The following is a 25769-nucleotide window of genomic DNA, read 5'->3' on the forward strand; positions in this document are numbered from 1 at the left end:
AGAAGGACCGAAGTCATCCGGATCCTGACCCCGAGAAGAAGATGGGACCTCCTCTCTAGAGGTCGGTCCCTCCTCCCGAGCTTTAGGCTCCTCCGGCCGAGATGGCCCAACTTCAGGTAGAGAGTTTTCCTCTAAGGGGCGAAGGGGGGATCTACCTAACGAGGAGCTGACCTCGCTAGCAGGAGCCAAGGATTGCACCTCGGCACCCTCGAGCTCACTAGAATCATCAAGGAGCCTATCAATGCTAGGACTAGACATGTTAAAACAGGAACAAGAAAGGAGAACAAACTAAGAAAAGACGAACTCACCAAAAGGAGAACGACCTCGGAATACAAAGAAGGAAGTAGCAAACCAAAGGACTCCGACGCGACCTCGGGAGAGCTCAATCATAGGATTTTTGGTAAGGAAGAAGGGTCCCTCGACCCCCTATTTATAGGTCATCGCGAGGCGATCAACGATTGAGACCTGCTCGATCCAACGGCTCTCATGAAAACCAATTGCACGATGCCCGAGGACGAAATCGGTTGAGCGCGTTTTTGACGTCCGCGGAGTCCATAAAAAACGTGACGTCCGCACGTACACCTGACGTGACCTGGGTTATTGTTGGTTAAACCAGAAGTTCGAACAGGTCCGACCAACTGATCCGCTTGGCAAACCACCTAGACCTCGTGCCAAATCCACCTAGACTCGTCATGAACTCCCCGCATCGGGTCGAAACCCCTGGCTCGGGGAGTGGGGGGCAATTGATGAAGGGTGATTTGGCCTGACCAAGTAAAAATGGGACACGTGGACACGACCCGACCAAGAGATGACAACTCAACCTGACATGCCTAGTTGAGCTCGGACATCCAACCACCTCGGCACAGGGTCACTTCGGCATTAAGTCACCTCGGGACAAGGCCACCTTGGTCCCAAGGCAGTTCAGCATTTTGTCCAGTTCGGAACTAAAAAAGTATCAGCTCGGGGATACCGACCCAAACCACTATGTGACGACCCCGGAAATCTCTCCAATAGACCTCGAACCTTGCGAGATCACACCGAATAACGACAAGTCTTATCTCCTCCCCGCCCGATTCGGGAGGAATTGATAAGCCTTATCAGTTGGTAACATTATCCTCCAATTCAAGCGGAAACAGATCCCATCGTGACGAAGATCCCGGAACCGATTCGCAAAACCCGCGAGGACTCAGCTATATAAAGGCTCAAACTCCGATTGCCCAAGGTACGCGTGATTTCTCTGCTCTCTAGCCCTCAAGCTCTCTACATTCTCAAAACTATTCAGCTCGCAACAACTATCTAACTTAAGCATCGGAGCGACCTCGCCGGGCTAGCCACCTCGGGTTCTCTGATCATTTTTTTGCAGATTCACCTAGTTCGTCGTCTAACTGAAAGCCAGATCATCCTCCAGCAAGGAGCAGTCAGATCGTGCAACATTAGGATCCTAGGATTTTAAAAAATTTAGGAAAAACTTAAAGATATTTTAAATATCAATATTAAACATGGATATATTTTACTAATTTACCTTTGGATTTGGGGCGGGTTCAGGGAATTATATACAAAACCCGCCCCCGCCCTCGCCCCGTACTCGATTTGAGGAAAAATTATTTTCCCTATCCTCGCCTTGTCCTTGTTTAGGGTCGGGAAAAACCCGCTCCATTCGGGGCGGGGCCCCGGTTTTACGGGGAAATTGTCATCGCTAGTTGGGTTGGGACCATATCTGATTCGTCCTATTTTTGATTAGCAGATATGCCAGAGTGTCACCAAATCAATTTTTGACGGAAAGAGGTTGATTGAAACTCGCATCCCTTGTATTTCAGATGCTCGTATTGAAATCAGACCCGTTTCCACCAACCCGACCCGGTTCACTCAAATGGCAGTCAGGCAAAGTGGCAAACAATTCTGTTTTATGAATATATAATTAATATTTATATTAATAAAAAAATATGGTAGAGTTCATTTTCTGGCCTTCAAATCTAAAACAAGAGAGTTCATTTTTTCTTCTTCTCCGAAAGCAACCATAGACTGAGCAGTTGGATTGGAGCGATGGCCATGGCGAGCGTTGCCAGGAGAAAGTCTCACCTCCTATTCAGGAGCATCAGCAACTCTTCTGATGCCTTGAGGTACTCTTTTTCTCTATCTTCTTTCTCTAGAAGCTTCACGTCATCGGGATCCGAAGAGAATGACGTCGTCGTGATCGGCGGTGGCCCTGGTGGCTATGTAGCCGCCATTAAAGCCGCTCAGTTGGGTCTCAAGACTACTTGTATTGAGAAGCGAGGGACCCTCGGCGGGACTTGTCTCAACGTCGGCTGCATCCCTTCCAAGGTATTTTCATTTCTATGGCTTTGTATCATTCGAATTAGGCGAGGTTCCATATGATCTGTTACTGTCCTTTTCTATGTTTAGATCTGAATTTGTGCAAGCGTTAACTTTGTTGGGTTTATTTCTGAGTTGAAGCGCTTGTTTTTTACTGTTCATGGAATAATGTTTCATTTAGAAATCTGTTATTGGGCAGAATTGCGTTCTCCTTTCCTTGTTTTTTTTTTTTGTATATTTTTGTGTTCTTTATTCAAGTCTATGCTTTTTTGTTTGAATTTTTTGAGGTATGCTTGACTTATGTTGGTTCTGGTTATGATTCTGTTCTTTGATGAACATGGCAGTAATGATATTGCAATAGTTGGGGCTCAAACTTATAAATGCTTCTTTGTCCTTCTAATATTTTATGGTAATTTATTGATTTTAATTTATCGGTTACATATAAATTAATAACGGATCATTAATAGCCACATTAGCGATGATTGCAAGTTTGAATAAAATAACCATACTAGTAAAGCTCGCATTAGCCTACTAATTTGGGACCAGGCTCATGGCTTGGAAGCAAGGCTTTGAACCAGATTTTGACCTGGCTTAAAGCTGGACCTTTTGAGCCGAAATTTGAGATCCTGTTGGAAATTTCAACAAGATTAAGGCAGTTTTTGAGTAAAATCTAAAAAATGTTGAAGTTTTATTTATTTTACTCTTCATGTTACTTCTTCCATTTCCCTTGTTATTTTCACTTTTGTTCTTCTTATTTCTTCTCTATTGCATACCGGAATCTAGGGGCTAGGTCCATCATTCTGGTTACTCTTAAAACTGAAATGAAATGTTAGAGTTCTTCAAATCCCAAAGGAGTTTTAGTCCCTGTTGAAAGTAGAAGTGATGAAAAGAAGTCATACTAGAGTGTACATGGTTGGTAAAGAAGAAGAATTAATGATTTGACATTTTTAATATTAGAGAAAACAATTCAGATCTCAAATGAAAAAGAGATGAAAAATTGTACCTTTAGAGATAAAAACTAAAAAGAAAGAAAAGAGAGTATGTGGGGCCAAAGTCTTAGAAAGGAAATTAAACTCATACTTTTCTGTTGGTTTATATGGGCCTTCTGCCTTCGTATGGCTATCATAATGGGCCAACAGTTAGGTTTTCACAATTCTACATGAACCTAACAGGCCTAAAATTCTGTAGTAATACATCTAAATTGAATAAGTCCCTGAATTGAGCTCAAGGGCCACCAAGTTCAACCCATTCCAGATGGCCCAAGTGGTTAGCTGTCAACAAGTGGATTCAACATGATTTGAATTTGGTTCCCCTAATTCAATCTTTGATTTTATTCTGATTATATATTTGAAAAATGGGTGTATCCTAAGATTTACTTTTAATCTTCAAGATATTTTGAATAGTTTTTAGTTCAAGTGTTTTTAGTTCTTTATTTGTTTAGAAAACTCAAATACTTTGTAGGTTTTAGTAAATCAGTTGTGTTTCTCGACGAATACCCCATGTGTTAGCTCATTTGAACCATTGGTGATGGAATGAATGAATGAAGAGTTTTCTCTACTAATATGTTTGGTGCTGATTCCCAACTTATGAAGGTAATTGCTAGAGAAACCTAATAATGCTGACTTCATTAGGCTCTATCTTTATTCTATAATAGGTATCTTATCTACTTATTGTGTCTTGTGTATCTTGTTATTAATCTCAATTTAGTTTTTTTTTTTTTTTTTATATTTTCTTCTTGCCCCCTCTCCATTACAATTAGATTCCTTAGTTCTGTTCAGTTCCCCTTTATCCTCTTAATGTCCCATCTTTCTTTCTTTATTACTTCTTTTCCAAGTCAATGAAATTATCTTAGACTAAGTTTTGTTTGAAGGAAAAGGTAGGGAAAGGAAGGGAAAGACAGGAAAAACCACAGAAGGTTTGTATAGTTCTCCCTACTTTTCCTTTCATTTCCCTACCTTTTTCCTTCAAACCAAACACAACCTTAGAGATTCTTTGTGTTGTTATTGTTGTTTCACCCTTGTGTCCTTTCTAAGCCTCTAATTAGCCCTTCTAAATTGTCCACCCAACCTGTAGGCTGCATTTCCCATCTTATTTCCTAACGGACCTGTTTCCTTTTGTTTATTAATTTTTAGAATGCTTCTTACATTTCTGTCCAACCTTATTTGGTTGTTAAATTTAAGCAAAGTGTTAAACAAGCAAGCTGAGAACTTTGTGTAGGTCCTGCATCAAAAGACAGGGAGAAGATCACATTCTTATCTGCAGGCTGCTTTATGAAAAACTTTTTATTCCATTAGTTCAATTCCTCATTTTCCATTACAATGACCTTTTGTAGAATCAACAAAATGGTTTTGGTCTCCCTTTCTAAGCTTTGATTTAGATACAATGTTTCATGGACTCTCTTAAGTGAATGAAGTTTCCATGTCAAACACATGTCAGATTCTGACACTCAATGGATTCTAAAATTCTTGGACACTTCGACATAAGATTTTCTTTTTCTACTTGCTTATTTGACAAAAAGTGGATACCAAATATAATTTTTTTTTCTAGAAACCATTATTAAATAACAAAGATAATGCTCTAAACTTTTTTATGGGCATGTCATGCTTGGCTCAACCAACACCCAAAGTAGGCTGGGGGTGTGTGGTTCGAGTCCTCCTGAGAGCCTATTGCCCTCTTGTTGGGTGTAGAGGAAAGGGGACTTAGACACACAAGTACACTCTAGTCCCCTCTCCCCTCGCAATCGACGACGTTGCCGGCACTGGAGCCACCGCAGATGGTGGTTAAACAACTCCCCTTGGTGCGGATGGAGGAAGATCTATTAGAGATCTTGCCAATCGCAGTGGTAGGCAATGAGGAGCAGAAAGAAGGGTAGGCTGATATTTTGCAAGAGGACAAGTAGCTGGATTCCTTGGGGTAAGGATCTGAAGCTTCATTACCAAATGGTGGAAATGTTCTATCGAAAAACAATAAAGGCAAATCAGTTGCCTCGGTGGTTCAGGGAAGTAAGTTGAACAGACTCTTCATCATCTTCCTCTTGGGGCTCTTCAAAGCTTCTGGGTTTGGGGAAATTTTTAGGGGTTTCTATGGAGGGGATGGAAGAGAAAATAATTAAATTTTTTGGAGGGGGTTGAACAAAGAAGCCTTATGGAAAGAGGGAGCAAACAGAAAGAGAGAGAGGGGGGGGGGAAGAAGAGTAGAGAGATGATGAGACAGACTTGGGGCCTAAATGATAAAGCAGGGAGTAGTGAGGTGCCGATGAGGGGCTCTATGAAGTTTTGATGAGTAGGAGTTTTCCTTTGCTTTTTGTTTTGTTGAAGGTTTTATGGACTTAAAAATTTTATCCTGGAACATTAGGGGTTTAGGGTCGAGAAGGAGAAGTTTGGTGGTATGTGATATTCTAAAGTGGCCTAAATAAAAAATCATACTGTTGCAAGAAACCAAGCTGGAGAGGGTGGATGCTTCTATTGTCCAGAGTATTTAGGGAGAAGGTTAGGTTAGATGGAGAGAACATTCAGCTTTTGCCAGTGCATGGGGTTTGGTGACTCTTTGGGACCCTTCATTCTGCAGAGTAGTCTCTCATCGAATTGGACCAATTTCAATATCCCTATTGTTAGAACTTTCTGATGGGAATTATTGTCAATTAACAAATGTGTATCATCCAACAGATGTAAGTCTTTGGGCTGCCTTTTAGGAAGAACTAGCAGATGTGAAAGGTTCCTTGTCTTATCCTTGGGTCATAGGTGGTGACTTTAATGTTACCCTATCTATTGAAGAAAGAAACACGAGGTAGAAGAACAAGGTCGAGAAGCTTATTTTCTGATTTTGTTAATAATTTTGACCTTATAGGCCTTCCTTTGCCAAGATAATCCCGTTTTGTTTTGGCTGGACAAATTCCTTGTATCTTCCAACTGGGATGATGATGGGATACTGCCCACCGCAGAGGTCTCTTCGAGGGAGACCTAACCTCCTACTAAGAGAAGAAGAAGAGAAATGGATTAAGCCATGTGCATGGGACTGTTCATGGCTGACGTGTCTTCCTTGTGTACATAAAGCGAATGGGCGGGCATTTGGCTTCTTTCAGCATGCTATGCTCCTCGTGGGCCTCTATAGGCAATGTGGGCTGGTCCCCGGGCTGGTTAGGGGGTATGTGCCTGAGGTCTCATATGGATTGGGGCCCCAACAACTCGCCCCTCCTTCAAAACAACCTTGTCCTCAAGGTTGAAGCCTAGAAACATCTTCTTGAGATTGTCAGTCTTCCTAGGATGCATCCTCCTTGAGCAGGTGTTTCCAAACCACTAAGGCTTCCTTGTGCATTGTTTTCCCCCTTTTCACCCACCTTAGATCTCGAACCACCATAGGCTCCGGCTGCAAGTGCCCCTCCTCATTGAACTCAGGCAATGTGGGGCTAGCATTCAGGTGAGGTCCTATGCTCTTCTTTAGTAGGGAAACATGGAAGACTGGGTGGATGCGAGAAGATGGCAGAAGATCCAATCTGTATGCCACCTCTCCTACTCGGCCCACTATATGAAAGGGCCCAAAAAACCGAGGTGCAAATTTAGGCCACTTCCGATGGGCGACTGACACTTGCGGTAGGGCTGAAGTTTCAGGAACACAAACTCTCCTTCCTGGTAGGTCACTGGCCTATGCTTGTCATACTAGGCCTTCATTTGCTGTTGGGCATGGTTCAAATGCTCCTTCAAGGACTTCAAAACTTCATCCCTCTACTGTTGCTTTTCTTCCACTTCTGCCACTACTGTCAGCCCAACTTCATAGGGGAGTATAAGAGGTGGTTCCCTCCCATACAGTGCCTTAAATGGGCTCATTCCCAGTGATGAGTGATAGGTGGTATTGTACCACAACTTGGCCCATGGCAGCCAATTCATCCACTGTTTGGGCCTTTCCCCCGTGAAGCATCTCAAATAAGTTTCCAAGCACTTGTTAACCACTTCAGACTATCCGTCGGCTTGTGGGTGGTAGCTGGTGGTGTGGTTCAATTGAGTCCCCTGGGCTTTAAAATATGTAGTCTAGAGGCGGCTCATGAAAGCCGGGTCCCTATCCGTCACAATGGATCATGGGGTGCCATGCAGTCGGGTCACCTCTTTGACAAAGGTGTGTGCTACTTGGGCCACTGTATATGGGTGCTCCAGCCCAATAAAATGACTGTATTTGGTTAGCCTGTCCACCACTACCATAATTACTGATTTACCCATGGAAGTTGGGAGTCCCGTGATGAAATCCCATACTTGAGCCAGAATCGGGAGAGGCTGCAACAATCCTGATGGGGTTTGATGGTCAGATTTGTAATGTTGCCAAGTAGGGCATTGTGCTACAAACTGTTGGACGACTTTCTTCATCCTTGACCAAAACAAATGCTGGCTTAACCGACAGTAGGTTTGGAGTATTCCCGAATGGCCACCCAAGGCAGAGCCATGAAACAACTGAAGTAACTCCAGAAGGTACTTTGATTGGGCTGCAATCACTAGGCGCCCTTTAAAGAAGAGATTTGGCCCCACTAAGTAGAACCCTAGGGCTGAAGCTGGATTTGCTGTAAGCCTCTGAACAATCTTCTGTATGGTTTCGTCTAGGTGGGCTTCTTGAGCCTGGCCTAGATAGAAAAATTGGGACGAGATTCACCCAACATGAAAACCTCATGGCTGCGAGGTAGAGCGTTCGCTGCCTTGTTTGATACGCCGGGCTTGTACTCCACCTTGTAGTCAAACCCCAACAGCTTATACAACCACTTCTGCTGAGCTGGGATGTGCACTGGTTGTTCTGACAAGTGCTTGAGGCTTTGGTGGTCGGTACAGATGACAAAGGAATGTCCCAACAGATATGGTCACCATTTCAACACCGCGAGGACAATCGCCATCATCTCCTTATCATAGGTGGACTTTAGCTGGGCCTGGGTAGGCAACGCTTTATTGAAGTAGGCAAGGGGTCTACCTTGTTGCATAAGGACTGCTCCCACTTCGGACTTAGATGCATGACATTCTACTACGAACTCTTGAGAGAAGTCTGGTAAGGCAAGAGTGGGCAGGGTGGACAAGGCCTGTTTGAGGTCCTAGAATGCGGTTTTGGCCTGGTCACTCCAGATAAAAGCATTCTTTTTGAGTAGTTGGGTCAAAGGGCCAGCTATTAGGCCGTAATCTTTTATGAACCGTCTGTAGTAACCGGTTAGGCCCAAGAACCCCCTAAGAGCCCGTATGGAATCTGGAATGGGCCAGTTAACCACGGCTGCAATTTTGTCAGGGTCAGCTCTAACCCGGCCTTGAGAGACAATATGGCCAAGGTAATGCACCTCCGTCTGGTCGAATAGACATTTGTCTTTCTTGGCGTAGAGCCGGTGTTGCCTCAAGACCTCCAAGGTAGTTTTCAGATGCTGTAGATGGGAATCCCAACTGTCACTATAAACCAAAATGTCATCGAAGAATACCAGGATGAACCGCCTGAGGTAGGGCCGAAATATATCATTCATTAAAGCTTGAAAAGTGGATGGAGCGTTGGTTAGCCTGAAGGGCATGACCGGGAATTCATAGTGCCCGTCGTGAGTCCAGAATGCCGTCTTTGGCACATCCTCCGTGTGGACTCAGATCTGGTGGTATCCGGCCCTCAAGTCTAATTTGGAAAACACTGTTGCAGCTCCCAACTCATCCAATAGTTCATCAATTGCTGGTATGGGAAATTTGTCTTTTATTGTGATACAATTCAAGGCCCGGTTATCAACACAAAATCTCCATGTGCCATCTTTCTTTTTTACCAGCAAGACAGGTGAGGAAAATGTGCTGGAATGGGTTGTATCAGTCCCCTCTTCTTCAGACCAGCTACAATATTTTCAATTTCAGACTTTTGGAAATGTTGATAACAGTATGGCTTCACATTGGCTGGTCCCGCCCCGGGCAATATGAGAATCTTATGGTCTTGGTCTCGTTTTGGGGTGGGTCCATGGGTTCTTGGAAGACATCTTGGTAAGCCTGTAGTAGTCTGGATAATTCCGTGAGATCTCTTCCTAGGCCTACTGACCCAGAGGGATAGTTGAATGTGGGCCCCACTGGGTCACCTCCCAAATAGAGAATGACAGGAGGGGAGAAATGGTGGCTTGGCTTGATTGTTAGACCGACTTCTTGCAATGGGGGCCCTGGGTCGAGGCCTCGAAGAGTGCAACTCTGCTCGTCTATGGTGAAAGTCATGGTCAGACGGGCCGAATCAGAAGTCACTAGGCCCAATTGTTGAAGCCACTGGATGCCCAAAATCACATCGGACCCCCTTAACTCCAACGGGTGTAGATTAGCTTGGAGTAAGTGCCCCTGCACCTTGATTTTCACGGCTTTACAAACCCCATCACAACTGAGTCTATGTCTGTTAGCTACATGAACTGAGAAAGCTGGTACAGGCTCCGCTGCTAAATGGAGCTGGTCAACTAGCTGCTCTGAAACGAAATTTAGAGAGCTCCCGCTATCCACCAATATAGCCATCGGACTGCCCTCGATCACTGCTCTCAGCCTCATGGTTCGAGGTGAGGATGAGCCAGTCAGGGCATGGAGGGAAATCTTCGACCCTTGCTTTGTAGATTCTTCTTCATTTTTCGAGGTCCCTTCTTTAACTGTGGGACCCTCTTCTAGATCCTCCGGTTCTAATAGAAACAGTTGGGGTCTCTTGCAACGATGTCCAGGCCCGAACTTTTCATCACAATTATAGCACAGTCCACGCTTGGGGTGTGACTGCATCTCCGCCCATGAGAGACGCTTGAGGGGTAAACCATTCGGTCCAACCAGTTTGAATGGACCCGGTTCAGTTTTGGTCGGGGGAGTCTTGATGATTGGTCCAACCAGGGTCGACTTATCCACCCGTTTGAGTTTATTCAGTCTCTCTTCATGCAGGCGGGCCAAGTGAGCTGTTGAATTTACGGTGACTGGTTATAGGGCCTTCACCTCATATCGGATCTCATCCCTCAATCCCCCTAAGAGAGCTCCCACCAACGCCGATTTAGGCCATCCATAAACCTAAGAAGCCAACCTCTCAAACTCATTCTGGTACTCCCTCACCGTCTCCAATTGTTTAAGTCTCGACAGAGCTTCATCAAAGTTTTCAAACCCCGATGGTCCGAAACGGTGACAGAGGGCCTTTGTAAATTCCGTCCACCCACTCTGGGGGTTGGAACGTCGATGCCATTGGAGCCAATGGATGGCCTCCCCCTCCAAATGGATCGAAGCCATCGGCACACGCTGATGCCCAGGAGTTTCATTAATCTCAAAAAATCTTTTTGCTCTAAATATCCAAGAGATGGGGTCCTCACCTGAGAACGAGGGAAATACCAACTTGACCATCCTCTCGAATCCAGATCCTGCGTATGTGTGGCCGGAGTAACTGGAGCCTTTGTTATCCCCTTCGTGCAGGTTGGAATGGGACGACCTCTGGAACTGGCTGGCTACCATCGAAATGGAGTCCTTCAAGTCTTTTAGCTCCCCGAACACCTTGTGAAGCTCTTCTTCGATCTTATCGATTCGTCCCTCCATTGCTGAGGATCTCATGTTCATCATTTCTCTACCGCCAGTAGCTCTGATACCAACTTGATGGGATACTGCCCACCACAGAGGTCTCTTTGAGGGAGACCTAACCTCCTACTAGAATGGATTAAGCCAGGTCTGCCCTACTCGTTTATTCTCAGATATTTATAAAGTGTACAAGGAAATCACGACATGTGCATGGGACTATTCATGGCTGATGTGTCTTCCTTGTGTACATAAAGCGAATGAGCGGGTGTTTGGCTTCTTTCAGCATGCTGTGCTCCTCGTGGGCCTCTATAGGCAATGTGGGCTGGTCCCCAGGCTGGTTAGGGGTATGGGCCTGAGGTCTCATATGGACTGGGGCCCCAACAGATTATTTTTCCCTAATTTTAGACAGATTTCTCTCCCTAGACCAGTCTCTGACCACACTCCAATCCAGCTGATTTCTTGCAACCGGGAGGAAGTTAAGGCACCTTTCAAGTTTGAAAATATCTGGTTTGAAGAGGATAAACTTCTTCCAATGCTGAAGGCTGTTTGGTGTGATCTTCATGTGGAGGGATCCAGAGATCATTCATTCTGGCAAAAAAATTGGGAGCAATCAAGGAAAAGGCAAAAATTTGGAAGTTGGAAAACAGCTTGAATTCGGAAACTGAAAAAAAGACTTTTTCTAAGTGTAATTGAAGAAATTGATAGAGCTGAAGAATTAGGCGCAAATTAAATGGAGGTAGAGAGCTAAGGTCACTTGGTTGAAGGAGGGGAAGGAAGAGTGGGGGAATCAGTTGCTGAAATTAAATTGATTGCCATTTCCTTCTATAAAAATCTCTACGAGGAAAATTGGACTTTCAGAGCTCTTCCTTTGGACTTACCCTGCAAGAAGTTAACAGATGATCACAAGTTTTTTCTTGAGAGGCCTTTCTTGGAGGATGAAACTAAGGCTGCAAGCAGCAAGTTGGAAGGGGATAAATCCCCTAGGTCGGATGGTTTAATAAATCTCTTTTATGTCAAATGTTGGGGCTTTATGAAGCAAGACTTGTTGAATGTTTTTTCAGGCTTTCCACTCAAATCTTCCCTGAAGGAAGTTTGAATGCCACCTTTATCACTCTTATCCCAAAAATTGAAGGTACTGTGAACATTAAAATACTTTAGGCCGATAAGCCTCCTGCACAATTTCTACAAAATCTTGGCGAAAGTGTTGGCTGAAAGGTTGACAGGGGATTTGGATAGTGTGATCTCTAATAACCAGAGTGTTTTGTTCTGGGGAGGCAAATGCTTGACTCTGTTCTCATTGCCAATGAGCTAACCGACTCTAGAAGGAGAGAGGGGACTCCTGCCCTGGTATGCAAGCTGGATATTGAGAAAGATTACGACCATGTTAATTAGAGATGCTTAGACTTTGTGTGCGAGAAAATGAACCTTGGACAAAAGTGGAGAATTTTGATTAAAGTCTGCATTTCTTCCCCCAAGTTCTTGGTTCTGATAAACGATCAGTCTACAGGGTTTTTTGAAAGCTCTAGAGTCGATTATCTGTGTCATGGAAATCCTGGCATGCAAGTTGGATATTGGATCAAAGTTTGCATTTCTCCCTTGCTATTTATCTGTGTCATGAAAATCCTTTCTTTTTAGCAAGAGGGCTTCTGATTTTGGCTTTTGGGAAGGTTTTGTAGTTTCCCTTGGAAAGGAAAAGGTTAACATCCTCCAGTTTGTTGATGATACTCTATGTTTTCTGGATGCATCCCCTGAGCAGTTGGAAGTCCCACTTGGGATTCTCGGCTGGTTTGAGGTGTTCTTTGGGCTTAAAGTAAATTTGAACAAAAGTTTGATTATTCCAGTGGGCCAAGTGTTAAATTTGGAGGAATGTGCTAAGGTGTTGGCATGCCAGATAGATTTCCTTCTTGTGAAATACTTGGGTCTACCTCTTGGGGCAAAATGTTCTTCAGTGGTTTGGGTTCCAATCTTAGAAACGGTGGAGAAAAAGCTGTCCTCTTGGAAGGCCAAATATCTTTCAGTCGGAGGCAGGGTAACCCTGATAAAAAGTACACTTTCTAACCTTCCCACCTACTTGTCTCTCTTCCCCAACCCAACTAAGACTGCAAAAAGGCTGGAGCAATTACAGAGGAATTTTCTTTGGAGGGGTTGGGAAGAAAATAAAAAAATGCATCTAGTCAAGTGGGACCCAGTGTTTTAAAAGGCGTGGGAGGCATACGCCTGGAGGCCTCCAGGCGAGGTACTCCCAAAACGCCTTGAGGCGTATGCCTCTTGTGCTTTTTTCATGAGGCGTGCTAGAGGCGTACGCCTCATGCGCCTCATGCACATTTGATATAAATAGACAGAAAAAGAGAAAGAGGAAAAAAAAGGAAAGGAAAGGAAAAGAAAAGGAAGGGAAAGAAAAAGAAAGAGAAGAAAAAAAGAGAAAAGGGAAGGAAAGGAAAGGGAAGGGAAGAAAAGATAAGGGGAAAGAAAGTGGTTTGCCCCCTGCCCCTCCGCTTCGACAAGACCCCCCCTTTCAACTAATGTTATGCATCTTTATTCTTCTTAATATAAAATATTTTTATTAAAAATAAAGAAAAAAATGAGATCCTCCCTTCCTCTTCATCCTCCTCCTAACCCCCCTCCTCTTAAGGAGGCTTATGCCTCTTGCATTCTGAACTACGCCTCACACCTCTAGGTAGTGGAATGCCTAGCGTCGTGCCTCTGCGTTTTAAAACATTGATTGGACCAAGTGTGCCTCCCCATGGAGGAAGGTGGGCTGTTAAAAGCTCATTATTGAAGTATGCTAATGAAAAAAGATTGTTCAACCAGCTAGCACAAGGTGTGGAGATTCAGTTACATTGGGTAAAAAGTTGTGCTAATACATTTGTGGATACCCTTCCTAAACAAGGGGTGGGAAGGTAACATTTATTTTGAGCCATTTTGTAATTGGCTTATATGTATTTTCTTGTACTTTCTATAAACAGTACACTTTCTAGGGAGGGGTAAGAGAGTTTACCCCTCCCTAGTCCATTGTACTTTCTCTTTTTTAATGATAGTTGCTGTTATTGATGAGAAAAAGATATTTAATTCTGCCCTTCTCAATAAGTGGATCTGGAGGTTTGTCTCAAAAAGGACTGCTTGGTGGAGAAATCTCTTAGCTGCAAAAGTATTATGAAAAACATTCCTGCTTTCTTGTAAGGTTTAAGATTTAAGGTGGGCAAAGGTGACAATAAGTTTTTGGAAGGACCCTTGGTGTTTAGATGGCCCCTTGGCTGAGGCTTTCCCTCTCATGTTCCAGTGTGCTGCTAACCAAGACTCCTCGGTTGCTGAGTCCTATACCTTTTCTGAAAATGTTATGACCTGGATTCCTCAGTTCAGAAGAAACTTGTTTGATTGGGAGCTGGAAGAGGTTGTGGAGCTTCTGGAGCTTTTACAGGGTCAGGGGATAGACATTAATATGGAGGATGAGTGGAATTGGAAATGGAATGCTGATGGCTGCTTCTCAGTTAAATCATTGATCCTCAAGCTTAGCAGTTCAGGTTCTACGGGCTTTTCTTTCAATCAGATTTGGAGTCCAATCAGCCCTTCATCTAATTTTCTAGTGTGGACAATGGCTCTAGATAAATGTCTGTCTAGATCTAATTTGGAAAGAAGAGGTGTCCAGCTTCCAGCTTCTTCTTGTGGGCTTTGTGGCCTTCTTCCTGAAACTATATACTACCTTTGTCTCCACTGTCTGGTTTCCTCTCAGGTGTGGGAGCATTTCTTGAAAGCTTTGGGAATCAGCTGGGTCATGCCAAGCACTGTCAAAGATATGCTATGTTGGAAGATCAGAGGCCTAAAGAAGAAAGGAAAGTTGGTCTGGAAAACTATTCCAGCAGCTGTCCTTTGGTCCATTTGGTCTGAAAGAAAAACAGAATTTTTTGTAACAAAGTTAGAAGTCCAGAAGATTTAGTGCCATAGTTGTCAAGGCGATGCCTAGGCGACAAGGCGCCCTTGGAGGCTCGCCTCACCCAATCGCCAAGCAGTTGTTTTGTGTATTGTGTTATAAAATACTTTTATATTTTTATTTTTTTTGACATTATAATTATAAAATAGACATTATTAAACTAGAGTATTCATTTTATGTGTTTATATACTAATTTCTTTTTATTATTTTCTTATTTGTTAGGGTTAATGAAATCAACACAAACATTGCTAACTGCTGTATGTTCAAAGTATCGATACACCTTTGTGTATCGGCAGGTGTATCGGTACTTTTAATGATACTCCCCCATTTTTTATTTTTTTGGTTTTCAATTTTATTTTTAAATATAATTATATATTATTTAAAAATGGCTTCCCGAAAACATCTATAAACAGGTGTATCGGGACCCCAAAGATATGGGGCGTACCGTATTGAAAATTTGATCCTTGATTGAAACCTCAAAGATTTCAAAACCTGAACCAATAAGCAAGGGAAGAACTTAAAATTTTGTCTAATCAACAGATTTTCTTCTTCCACATCTTCTTCTTCCACCTTTTCTTTTCTTCTTTTCCTATAACAAAAGTAGGGGTTCAGCCCCTATATTTTTGAATTTTCTTTCCTTTCTTTTTCTTCTCATAAAATGTTGATTTTTCTAGACTTAAACATGAAATTTATGCTTCTCTTATGAAAATTATGGATAATTATTAAGGAAAGATAATTATGGAACCTAGGGAACTACCCTAGGATATATGGTTTTACTTAAAAAAAATCCATCGCCTAGGCGACTAGGCGACAAGGCTCCCCCCTGTCACCTAGCCTCACCTTGGCGCCTTAAAAACTATGGTTAGTGCAGGGGGCTGTGAGTAAGCTGATTTCCTGGGTGTCTGTGAACCCTGAATTTAAACAACTGAACTTGCATCAGCTGTTTAGTTCCCAGTCTCTGTGGAGTCTGTATCTGAATTGTCCTTGGGCCAGCCTTTTGGCTCGGGCTTTGTTGCATCCTCAGTTACTTTTATGAATAAAATTACCTTACCTTTGAAAATAAAAAGAGAAAAACCCTACTTCTCCTCCTCCTTCCCTTCTCTCTTCTTACTCTCCTCCCCTTTTCTTTTCTTTTTTCCGTTTCAGGAGGGTGACCTCACTCGAACCAGCTCTTTCTTGTACTGCAATCAGTGAAGGTATTGGGAGCTTATCATGATCTCTCCTACCATTTGCATCCATCTACAAAGTCTCTACTCTGGGTATCTCACCATACAATCAACTTCTGAGAATCCCTTTGCACACCCTTCTTTTGTTGTCCACCTGTAAATGTCAACCTCTTCAGGATCCAAGTTGGTAAATATTCCAGCTTGACCCTCTAGGAATTATATAATTTCAGACCATATGGAGTATCCTAGCTAAATGAATTCTGTCCTGTCATTCCCCTCCATTCCATGTTAATGGGCCCTAAATCATTTCTCACTACATTAAACCATGTCCTTTTTGCTTGCTATTAGCTTTTCTATATCCTTCAACTTGCAACAGATCACTTCTAACTGGTGTTGTATATGGTTTTCTGTACATGTGACAAAACCATTTCAGTCTGCTCTCTAGTTTCATCAATTAACAATATGTTGTTTGTGAACAACACACACCACGGGACCTCTTCCCAAGTCTATGATTACTGCAAACAAATAAGGTCTACTGAGTCTTGGTGGAGCCCATTGTAAGTTGTAACTTGAAACTATTTTGTCTCTTACACATGTTTTCTAACATTGGTTGGTACATGTTCATACATTTTCTTAATTAGGTCCATGTACCTATTTGGTACTCTTTTCTTTTCCAAAACCCACCATATTATCTTTCCAAGAATTCTACGATATGTTTTCTCTAAAGTCCAGATCAATGAATACCATGTGAAGATATCTCATCTTCTCCTTAAGCTTCCATGGTTGATTTCCTTGACATAAAATCAAATTGATTGTCTGATACATGGTTTAAAATGCCCATAAATTTCCTAATATTTCCTTGACATATCTTCATTTCTGTATGTACCAACGCGGCATATTACTAGAATCAACATATCCCCCGATGAAAACTATTGATGCTATGTGGAGTACAAGAGATGGTATTATAACATAAGTTGTAAATAATGTTGTAGATATGTGAAAGGTATTATTGCCAACCTAATGGACATGATTGCCGCTTTGAGCTCATCTCAAAATACTTTTCAAATATGAAGTTAAATCTTAGTTTTTACTATTTTGTTGATCTATTAGAACCATTTGCACTTTCTCTGAGTTTAAATTTTGTTTGAACTAGCTCTATCATGTAGTTTATAGGACTACTTTTCAACATATTATTTTGTCCATTAACCTTACTTTGAGGGATGTCAATGGGTCAGGTTAAATGGTAAACCCACCTTGGACTGACCCTATAGGGTTGGGTTGGGTTTTGATTCTTTAGCGTGAGTCAGGGCTATGACTTCTAACTCCATAGCTGTAAAGTTTAGGATCTCTTCTCATGTTTATTTTGGGTTTTCTTCTTTCATTAATGAAGTGAAATTCTAGAACCTATAAACCAAATCCCAACTTAAATTAATGGATTTTAGGTTTTCAAAATGTATAAAAAGTACAAGTGAAATGCTGTGGGTCGGTTTGGGTCAGTATTGGGTTGAACTGTATAGAGTCAGGATGGGTTTGGCGTGTTTCTGGGTTAGGTATGGTTTGGGTAGGAACATTAGAGGGTTTGGTTAGGGTTGAGGCAAACCCATACCAAATCCAATCCTTTGACATCCCTACTTAGTTTCTTTGCTTCATTCAGTGGTTTAGAACAAGATAATAATCAAAAAGGGTGTACTTATACTTCTTTTATCTTCTTTCTCTGATAAGTAAATTTTATATTCTTAGAAAATCAATATTACAGCATTACAACCTAGTAAATTTAATTTTTATTAAAAAAAGGATGCTTCTTTTATCATTTCATAAAATACCATTCTACATTCACATACTTCATAATGTTTCCACAATGTCTATTAATTTTGCATAATTTCCAGATTTACCTTTGACGATATTTTTAGAAATTGGGGGATGGATGCAGCTTCCTCCACATGAAGAAGAAAATAGTTAGGGGGTGGGATTCTCCCAAAATTGGCTTTCTCAATGATGGTAGCAGCTTTGGCTATCCGGGTCCCTCTGGTTTAGGAATGATAAGGGATGAAAAAGGAGCAGTTGTGGGGTTGTATTCAGGACCACTTGGGCTAGGAGACTCCACAACAGATGAATTAAAGGCTGTGGTTTTTGGGGTGCAAAAAGCAATGGAGCTAGGGGTAAGGAGGTTGGTAATTGAAGGAGATTCCGAGGTAATTATTCGCTGGCTGAAACAAGAAGAGAAAGCTCCTTGGCAGTTCAGAAATGACTCAAATGAGATAAAAAAGTTTAGAAGGCTTTCAAAGGAAATGTTGGTGTCCATTCAATGGATTCCAAGACCGACTAATGGTTTTGCCAGTGATTTAAAAGGCGTGCCTAGGCGCACAGGCGAGGCACATTTTGGGGTATGTGCCTCGCCCAGGTCCTAGGCGCACCTCTTTCAAAAGGCGTCTTGCGCCTCAGTCCAAGCATGTGCCTTTTTAAAATTTTGTGCTTTTTGCTTTCTTTTTTTTTTTGAGTCTAACAGCTAGGCCAGGGGCTCCGCCCCCGGACCCCCGACCACACCCCTCAAGGCAAGCCCGAACAAGTCTATGTTAGGGTCTGAAATTCTTATTTCTCACATAAAAAATAATGATTTTACAACTTTAAAGGCAATGAAAGTTGTAAATTCATTATTTTTTATGTGAGATATAAGAATTTCAGACCCTAATATAGACTTGTTCGGGCTTGCCTCAAGGGACATGCTACAAAGGCGACTCACAGAATCAAGAATGCAATATGTTTTACATCACATTAACTACTTGAAGCAATGCAATTAAGGAAAAACAGAGATTGTGGGTTTTTACATGCTTGAAAATGCTTTATATGTTTGCTTTTATTTTTAAATTTTCATTTGAATACACTTTACATGTTATGTTTATTTATTTTAATTTTAGATAATAGGTTTTTAAAATCATTTATTTTAAAATTTAAGTTTATATTTCTATTAACATTATGTTTAATATTTTTAATATTTTTTGCATTTTTTTAATTTGTGGCATTTTTTGGAATTTTCTGACTTTTTTTTTATTTTTTAGCTTTTTTTTTGTATTTTTGCGCCTTTCTTAAAAAGGTGCACACCTCACCTTGTGCCTTGCGCCTCAGGCGCAAATTGGCCCTTGTGCTTTTTTTGCGTCTTGCGCTTTTAAAGCACTGGGTTTTGCAGATAATCTAGCTAAGCTAGATGTAAACAGAGAGCAATGCTTCTGGGCTCAGTTATAATGTAAAGAAGTTATAGACTTTATGTATTCTGCTTAAGCTTTTTTTTTGGGGTGGGGGTGGGGGAATTGTAATTCGCTTTGCTCTTTAAGTCAATAAATTTTCTGTTGCGGATAAAAAAAAATTGCATAATTTCCATATGATATTTCCTACATTTCCAACATATTCCTTATGTTTTGTGACCAATATTTCCACCGACACCAACATTTTGAACCTTGGTCTGATATATTTGTTTTGCTTATTTTTTTTGGAGCATTAAATATATCATTCTCATATTCCTAAAGACTCCAATTCCTGAATTCTTAAGATTGCTTAGACCACACCAATCAAAGTTCAGCTTTATTATATTAACTGATTAGGGGGAACAAATCAATTATACGGTTTAACTAAAATTGATCAGATGGTTGGTAAAGGTCATTGATGGAGCAAAATAGTGGGACAGGATTTGTATAGCCAACCCCAAATAAGTGGGAACCTTGGGATTAAGTCTGACCCTCACTTTGTATAGCCAATCAACAACCCAAACATAATGCATTTGGCATAAGGGTGGAGGGGAGCTTGACCCTCTCCTTGGCTTTCTAATTTTTGCATAAAGGGACCAATAAAAAATTTGCATAATGGGACCTCAATCTGCACTAATAATGTTGCCTAGAACCAAAATACATTTGGTTAGTTACCTTAATTAAGATTCTGGAGCTATATCCAGTTAGCCTTGATTAAGATTCTAGAGCTATACCTAAGGTGGCAATGTGGCATAATAAGTATTTGTTATCCCAGTGAAATGGTACTTTGGACCAAACTTTCCTTTTCACAGCCCATACATAGATTAGAGATATTTTGTTTATTTAGTTTCATTATAATGTTCATTTATAAATATCAGGATAATATTATGATTTCTTTGAAAGTATAGCCAGTGGCCTTTTATATTGTAACTGTTGTGAAGTTTGTTGTTTTAATTGAATACGAGTTTTTGTATATTTATGCTATTGATATTTATACAAGAAAAGAGTACGTCTGGCTTGTTTATTGGATATACCATCCTAATTTTTGCCTTAATTTTTTATTCTTATCTCCCCAGGCACTTCTTCATTCTTCCCACATGTACCATGAAGCCCAGCATTCATTTGCGAGCCATGGCGTGAAGTTCCCTTCTGTTGAGGTTGATCTGCCTGCCATGATGGCCCAGAAAGACAAAGCTGTTGCCAATCTAACACGAGGTATAGAAGGTCTCTTCAAGAAAAACAAGGTAAGCTATGTTAAAGGCTATGGCAAGCTCATCTCTCCTTCCGAAGTCTCTGTCGACACCCTTGAAGGTGGGAGCACCATTGTCAAAGGCAAGAATATCATAATAGCAACTGGATCTGATGTCAAGTCCCTCCCTGGCATCACCATTGATGAGAAAAAGATTGTATCTTCAACTGGAGCTCTGTCCTTGTCAGAAATCCCAAAGAAACTCATTGTCATTGGGGCAGGCTACATTGGCCTAGAAATGGGCTCTGTCTGGGGGAGGCTTGGTTCTGAAGTAACTGTTGTTGAGTTTGCACCAGATATTGTCCCATCAATGGATGCCGAAGTTCGAAAACAATTCCAACGTGCCCTTGAGAAGCAGAAGATGAAATTTATGCTCAAGACTAAGGTGGTTGGTGTTGACACGTCTGGGGAGGGTGTGAAACTGACAGTTGAACCATCAAGTGGTGGTGAGCAAGGCACTTTGGAAGCAGATGTTGTGCTTGTTTCTGCAGGTAGAGTTCCATTCACAGCTGGGCTTGGACTGGAAAAGATTGGTGTGGAAACTGATAAGGTAGGCCGAATCACAGTTGATAAGCGGTTCACAACAAGTGTGCCGGGTGTCTATGCCATTGGAGATGTGATTCCAGGGCCCATGCTAGCCCACAAGGCAGAAGAAGACGGTGTAGCATGTGTAGAGTTCATAGCTGGCAAGGAAGGCCATGTGGACTATGATCTGGTACCCGGTGTGGTGTATACACACCCCGAAGTTGCATCTGTTGGGAAGACTGAGGAGCAGGTGAAGGCACTTGGAGTTGATTATCGTGTGGGGAAGTTCCCTTTCCTGGCTAACAGCAGGGCCAAGGCAATCGATGATGCTGATGGGGTGGTGAAGATTTTGGCAGAGAAGGAAACAGACAAGATATTGGGGGTTCACATCATGGCACCCAATGCTGGAGAATTAATTCATGAAGCAGTGTTGGCCTTGCAGTATGGAGCAGCAAGTGAGGATATTGCACGAACATGTCATGCACATCCAACTATGAGTGAGGCCTTGAAGGAAGCTGCAATGGCCACTTATGACAAGCCTATTCACATCTAGGAGAAGAGTGGGTAGTTGCATTTGTTTTCTTGTTCTACTACCTACCTTTTGTTTAGATTTTTGTATCCTTTGTTTCTTTTGATGTCTCTCACCGGGACAAGACAAATGTTTCATACGGTCTGCAAGTTGCCTCTACTGATTTTTCTTCCACAAATGGAGGGTTTGCTTTTCGGTATATCATGTACTTAATAAGAGGGGGGAATTACTTGAGAATACTGCACATGTTACCTTTTTTTATTTTCTTAAAATTTAATCCAAGAAACTCTTTTGATTGGTCAAAGTCCCGGTATCATGTATTTCTGGTAGTATAGATTTTTCTAGTCTTTGGTGGCTCAAGGAACTCAAACACACAGTTCCAACTTAGATAGCAAATAGCAACAAATTCCCACCATATCCATGGATATCCAAAGTGCATCACCATCCATTTTTAAAATTGTCTTTTCAATACTAATTATGTTTTTGTTACTTTGATTTTTTTTTCCCTCAAGATATCACGAATAGTGTAATTCATATTGTGAGTCTAGGAAAAGGTACAATGGTCTACCTGATAAACGGAAATTAATGATTCAGACCCAACCCCAATTTGGGTTTGGGTTGGTTCATTTTCAGAATGATTAACATATTTTGTTATATAGTTATCACTTTTACAATTATTACAAATTGATGCTACTTAATCTAAGGTAGTGCATGAACTGAGGAGAGCAACTAGATAGTCCTTGCCAATACGGCGGTGCTGAGCTACAAAGACGAGGTCGTGCTTCTAGACTTGTGATCAAGAAAGGAGAAGTCAGAGGCCCGAGGAGTTATCCTCAGGTAGGTACTCTGACGCTCAAGTCAGTAGGAAGTAGTGGATGGTCGGGCCGAGCTATGTGGGTGCTGGTCTGAGCAGAGTAACAGTATGAGTATTCGAAGTTCAATCCCCTACCTTGAGCGGGGAATGCCTCTTTATAGCCGAAGACCCATGTCCGGGTTAGATTAGGCTTCCAGGATCACCGAGATGAGGTTGACTATCGAGATTCTCGGGATAGAGTCCTATTCCCCGACGGAGTTGTCTTCCTCTCTCCTCTTATCTATAGTTGTGTTTATCTGCATGACATGTAGTTGACGTGACTGAGGGGATAAGATGGAGGGCCACAATAGTAGCATAGCTCGACCGAGCTATCCCGACGTGGTTGGGCCATGCAGCCGTGGCTGAGCTATGCCAACGCGGCCAGGCTTACTAGGCGATGATTGGGTGGCCACGTGTCTCTCAGGACCAACTCAGCCATGACTTGAACACCACTTCCCCAGTTCTGAAGTCGAGGCATAAAGTGTTCGGCCGAGGTGTAGTGCGATAGGATGCTTTGTTCCTCGGTTGAGGAACTCCAAGTTGAAGTTTAGTTGAACCCTGGTCCACTTGTTTCGCTAGAATGTGAGGTCCGCGCGATGTGGGCTGTGGCCGGGGAGTCCTTCAATCGCTGGCTACAGAACTCCAAGATTTCTAACTTCAGAATCCGAACACCACTCCCCCAGTTCTAGAACCGAGGAGAGGGAGTGCTCAACCGAAGTGTTGCATGGTCGTGTAGCTCAGCAGGACACCGAGGTGTCGAGCTGAGCTTCGAGGTCTGTCTTCTTGGTGGAACTGAGGAAGGGCTCTTCATTCCTTGGCTGAAATGCTGCATGGTTGCTTACTTTGGCTGGGTGTTGAGGAAGGGCTTTCTGATTCCTGGTGGAGGCCGAGCTTCGGTGTTGAGGTCACTGTGATGCTCGGCCATTGTGCGCCGAGCTCCGAAGTTGGGGGCTTAGCTCGGCTGGGTGTCGAGGAAGGGCTTTCTAATGTCAATGGGAGGCCGAGCTTCAGTGTCGAGACCACTGTGATGCTCGGCCATGGTGTGCTAAGCTTCAAAGTCGGGATCTCTGCTCTTCGGCTGAGGAACTTGTACTTGAAATTTCGGAATCTGAACACCACTCCCCCAGTTCCGAAGTCAAAGAGTGGGGTACCCGATTGAGGCGTGGCGCGGCCTCCTTTGGTCGGTGTCTGCTACTGGGTGTCCTGAGGAGACCCGAGGAGTTAACAGGACCGGTGGTCCTGGGTGAACCCTGGGTATTCGCGGTGTTGGTTGAACCGGTGCTGAAGGGCGAACCTAGGCAATTAATGCTCTGAAGGTTGCTTGTCAAGGTCGTCACTTCGGTTCTCGAGGCTATACGCGTGTTGTGACAATCGTGTCGATTGGTCTTCCCAAGCTCCGTCAGAGCGGTGCTCGATCCCTACCATTGGTCTGGCGTCGATTCGCATTCTTGGGGGTTATAAGAAGGGGTGGACAGGCATTTCTCCTTTGCCATTTGCGAGAGGAGTTGCCTGGATTGCTTGGCGAGGTGTTGTTGGTATTGCTCGGCCTTTGCTCTTGTTCCTCGGCTTTAAGTTCGGTAAGATGTCTTCCTCATCCTTCTATTCTTCTTCTGCTTCTAGTTCTTCAAGTTCTAGTGAGTCTAATTATGAGTCGGAGGTTGGGGATTTCGAGACTGCCGAGGTTGAGGAGGCTGAGGTTGGTCCCTCCAAGGTAGAAGTCGAGTTTCCCTTGCGGGCTGGTCGTCAGTTCGGGACCACACCCTACGTCTTGACCCCTGGGGATATGGCTCGGATCTGAGCTATGTGCGATATCCCTGAGGAATTCAAGATGAGGTGCCCGCAACCCGACGAGATGGCAATAGATGCTCGGAGTATATTCTGAGCCTTAATCGCTGTACTTGAACTCTTAACTTAATGAAACTTTTTTGCTCCGAACTCGTATGTGTATATATTTTCTCTCTTCTATCTCTTTATTTTCCTTTTTGGGTTCCTTGGCCTTGCCTTGGCCGAGATCTTCAGTCTCCGGCTAGTGGATCCGGAGTATATTCTGAGCTCTCATCTCCAGGATGCTCAGTTTCTGGTATCGGGAGCCTTTGGGGCCCTTCGAGGGCTGGTCGTTGCTCGGCTAACTCTGACCTATTGTTAGTTAGTGGGTGAGTGGAGTTTAATGACCGTCCTCAGGCCTTGATCGGCGAGGGCGTTCTTCTCCACCTTAGGCTCGGGCTATGGACAGCCGAGCCGAGTTGGTCAGCAATATGCTGCCGAGCTATGCGTCGTAGGCTTGAGCCTTTCGAAGATCAGCTGAGTCAGTGAGTTGTGTCGAGCTACACATGTGTTGTGCGGCTATGTGGTGCGGCTGTGTAGTGCGGTGGTGCGTGTGTGTGCAGTGTGTAGGGCAATCAAGCGTGTGGCTGGACTAAAACATTCTACATTAATCACCAAACTACTGATATCGAAGATTCCCTGTGTTCCAACTCCTCAATATTGGTCGGCCATCGAAGTCTTCGAGTCTGTAGGTGCCCGATCCAAGGACTCTGGTGACTCTCTATGGCCCTTCCCAGTTTGGTCCGAGCTTGCCTTCCCCGGGTGCAGGCACAATGACTTTGTAGAGGACGAGATCACCTGCTTTGAACTCGCGTCGTCTAACTTTGGAATCATAGTATTTTTCCATCCTTTGTTGCTACGCTACCATCTTGATATGTGCTCGATCCCGGGCTTCTTCTATCCAGTCTAACTTTGCGCGTAGGTCCTTGTTATTCTGATCTTCATCAAAAAGCTCAGTCCGGAGAGTTGGGGAGCCTATTTCCACGGGTACCATGGCCTCGACCCCATAGGTCAGGCTAAAGGGTGTCTCTCCGGTAGCTGTCCGCGGAGTGGTCTTGTATGCCCAGAGTATGCTCGATAGTTCCTCGACCCACCTCCCCTTGGCCTAATCCAGCCGAGTTTTCAGGCTGTGCAATAGGGTTCGGTTGATTACCTCGGTCTGCCCATTGCTCTGGGGTCGATGTACGGCAGTGGTCCGATGGTCAATCTTTAGGTCGGTGCATAGAGCTTCGAACTTTCGGTTGGTGAACTGCGTCCCGTTGTCTATGATGAAGATGCGTGGAATACCGAATCGACAGACAATACTTTGCTAGAAAAAGTTCCGGGCATTGTGTGCGGTAATGCATGCCAAAGCTTCGGCTTCCACCCACTTGGTGAAGTAATCCACTACTACTAGGAGGAACTTCTTCTGTGCAACCGCGGTGGGGATCGAGGATGTCCATACCCCACTATGCGAATGGCCACAAGTTGGTGATCGGCTTCAAGAGGACCACAGGCTAATGATGGAGATTAGAATGTCGCTGACAACTGTCACATTTCCGAACTAGCTGGGTTGCATCTTGCTTCATCGTCAACTAGAAATAACCTTGCCGGAGTGCCTTGTGTGCCAAGGTGCGCGTGACGGGGTGGTCTCTGCAGATACCTTCATGAA

At 43.2% G+C, this 25769-nt stretch overlaps 1 protein-coding gene across 1 annotated transcript; it reads left to right on the forward strand.

The window, feature by feature from the left end:
• The first annotated feature begins 1947 nt into the window (after window positions 1–1947).
• LOC104593916 (dihydrolipoyl dehydrogenase 1, mitochondrial-like) lies at window positions 1948–21745 on the forward strand. Its single transcript, XM_010254009.3, has 2 exons — window positions 1948–2322; window positions 20215–21745. The coding sequence occupies exons 1-2, from the start codon at window positions 2044–2046 to the stop codon at window positions 21463–21465; spliced, it is 1530 nt and encodes a 509-aa protein (XP_010252311.1). The 5' UTR covers window positions 1948–2043; the 3' UTR covers window positions 21466–21745.
• The last annotated feature ends 4024 nt before the right edge of the window (window positions 21746–25769 follow it).

The sequence above is a fragment of the Nelumbo nucifera genome, chromosome 5, assembly GCF_055504915.1.
Source record: "Nelumbo nucifera cultivar China Antique chromosome 5, China Antique-T2T, whole genome shotgun sequence".
Lineage (NCBI taxonomy): Eukaryota > Viridiplantae > Streptophyta > Magnoliopsida > Proteales > Nelumbonaceae > Nelumbo > Nelumbo nucifera.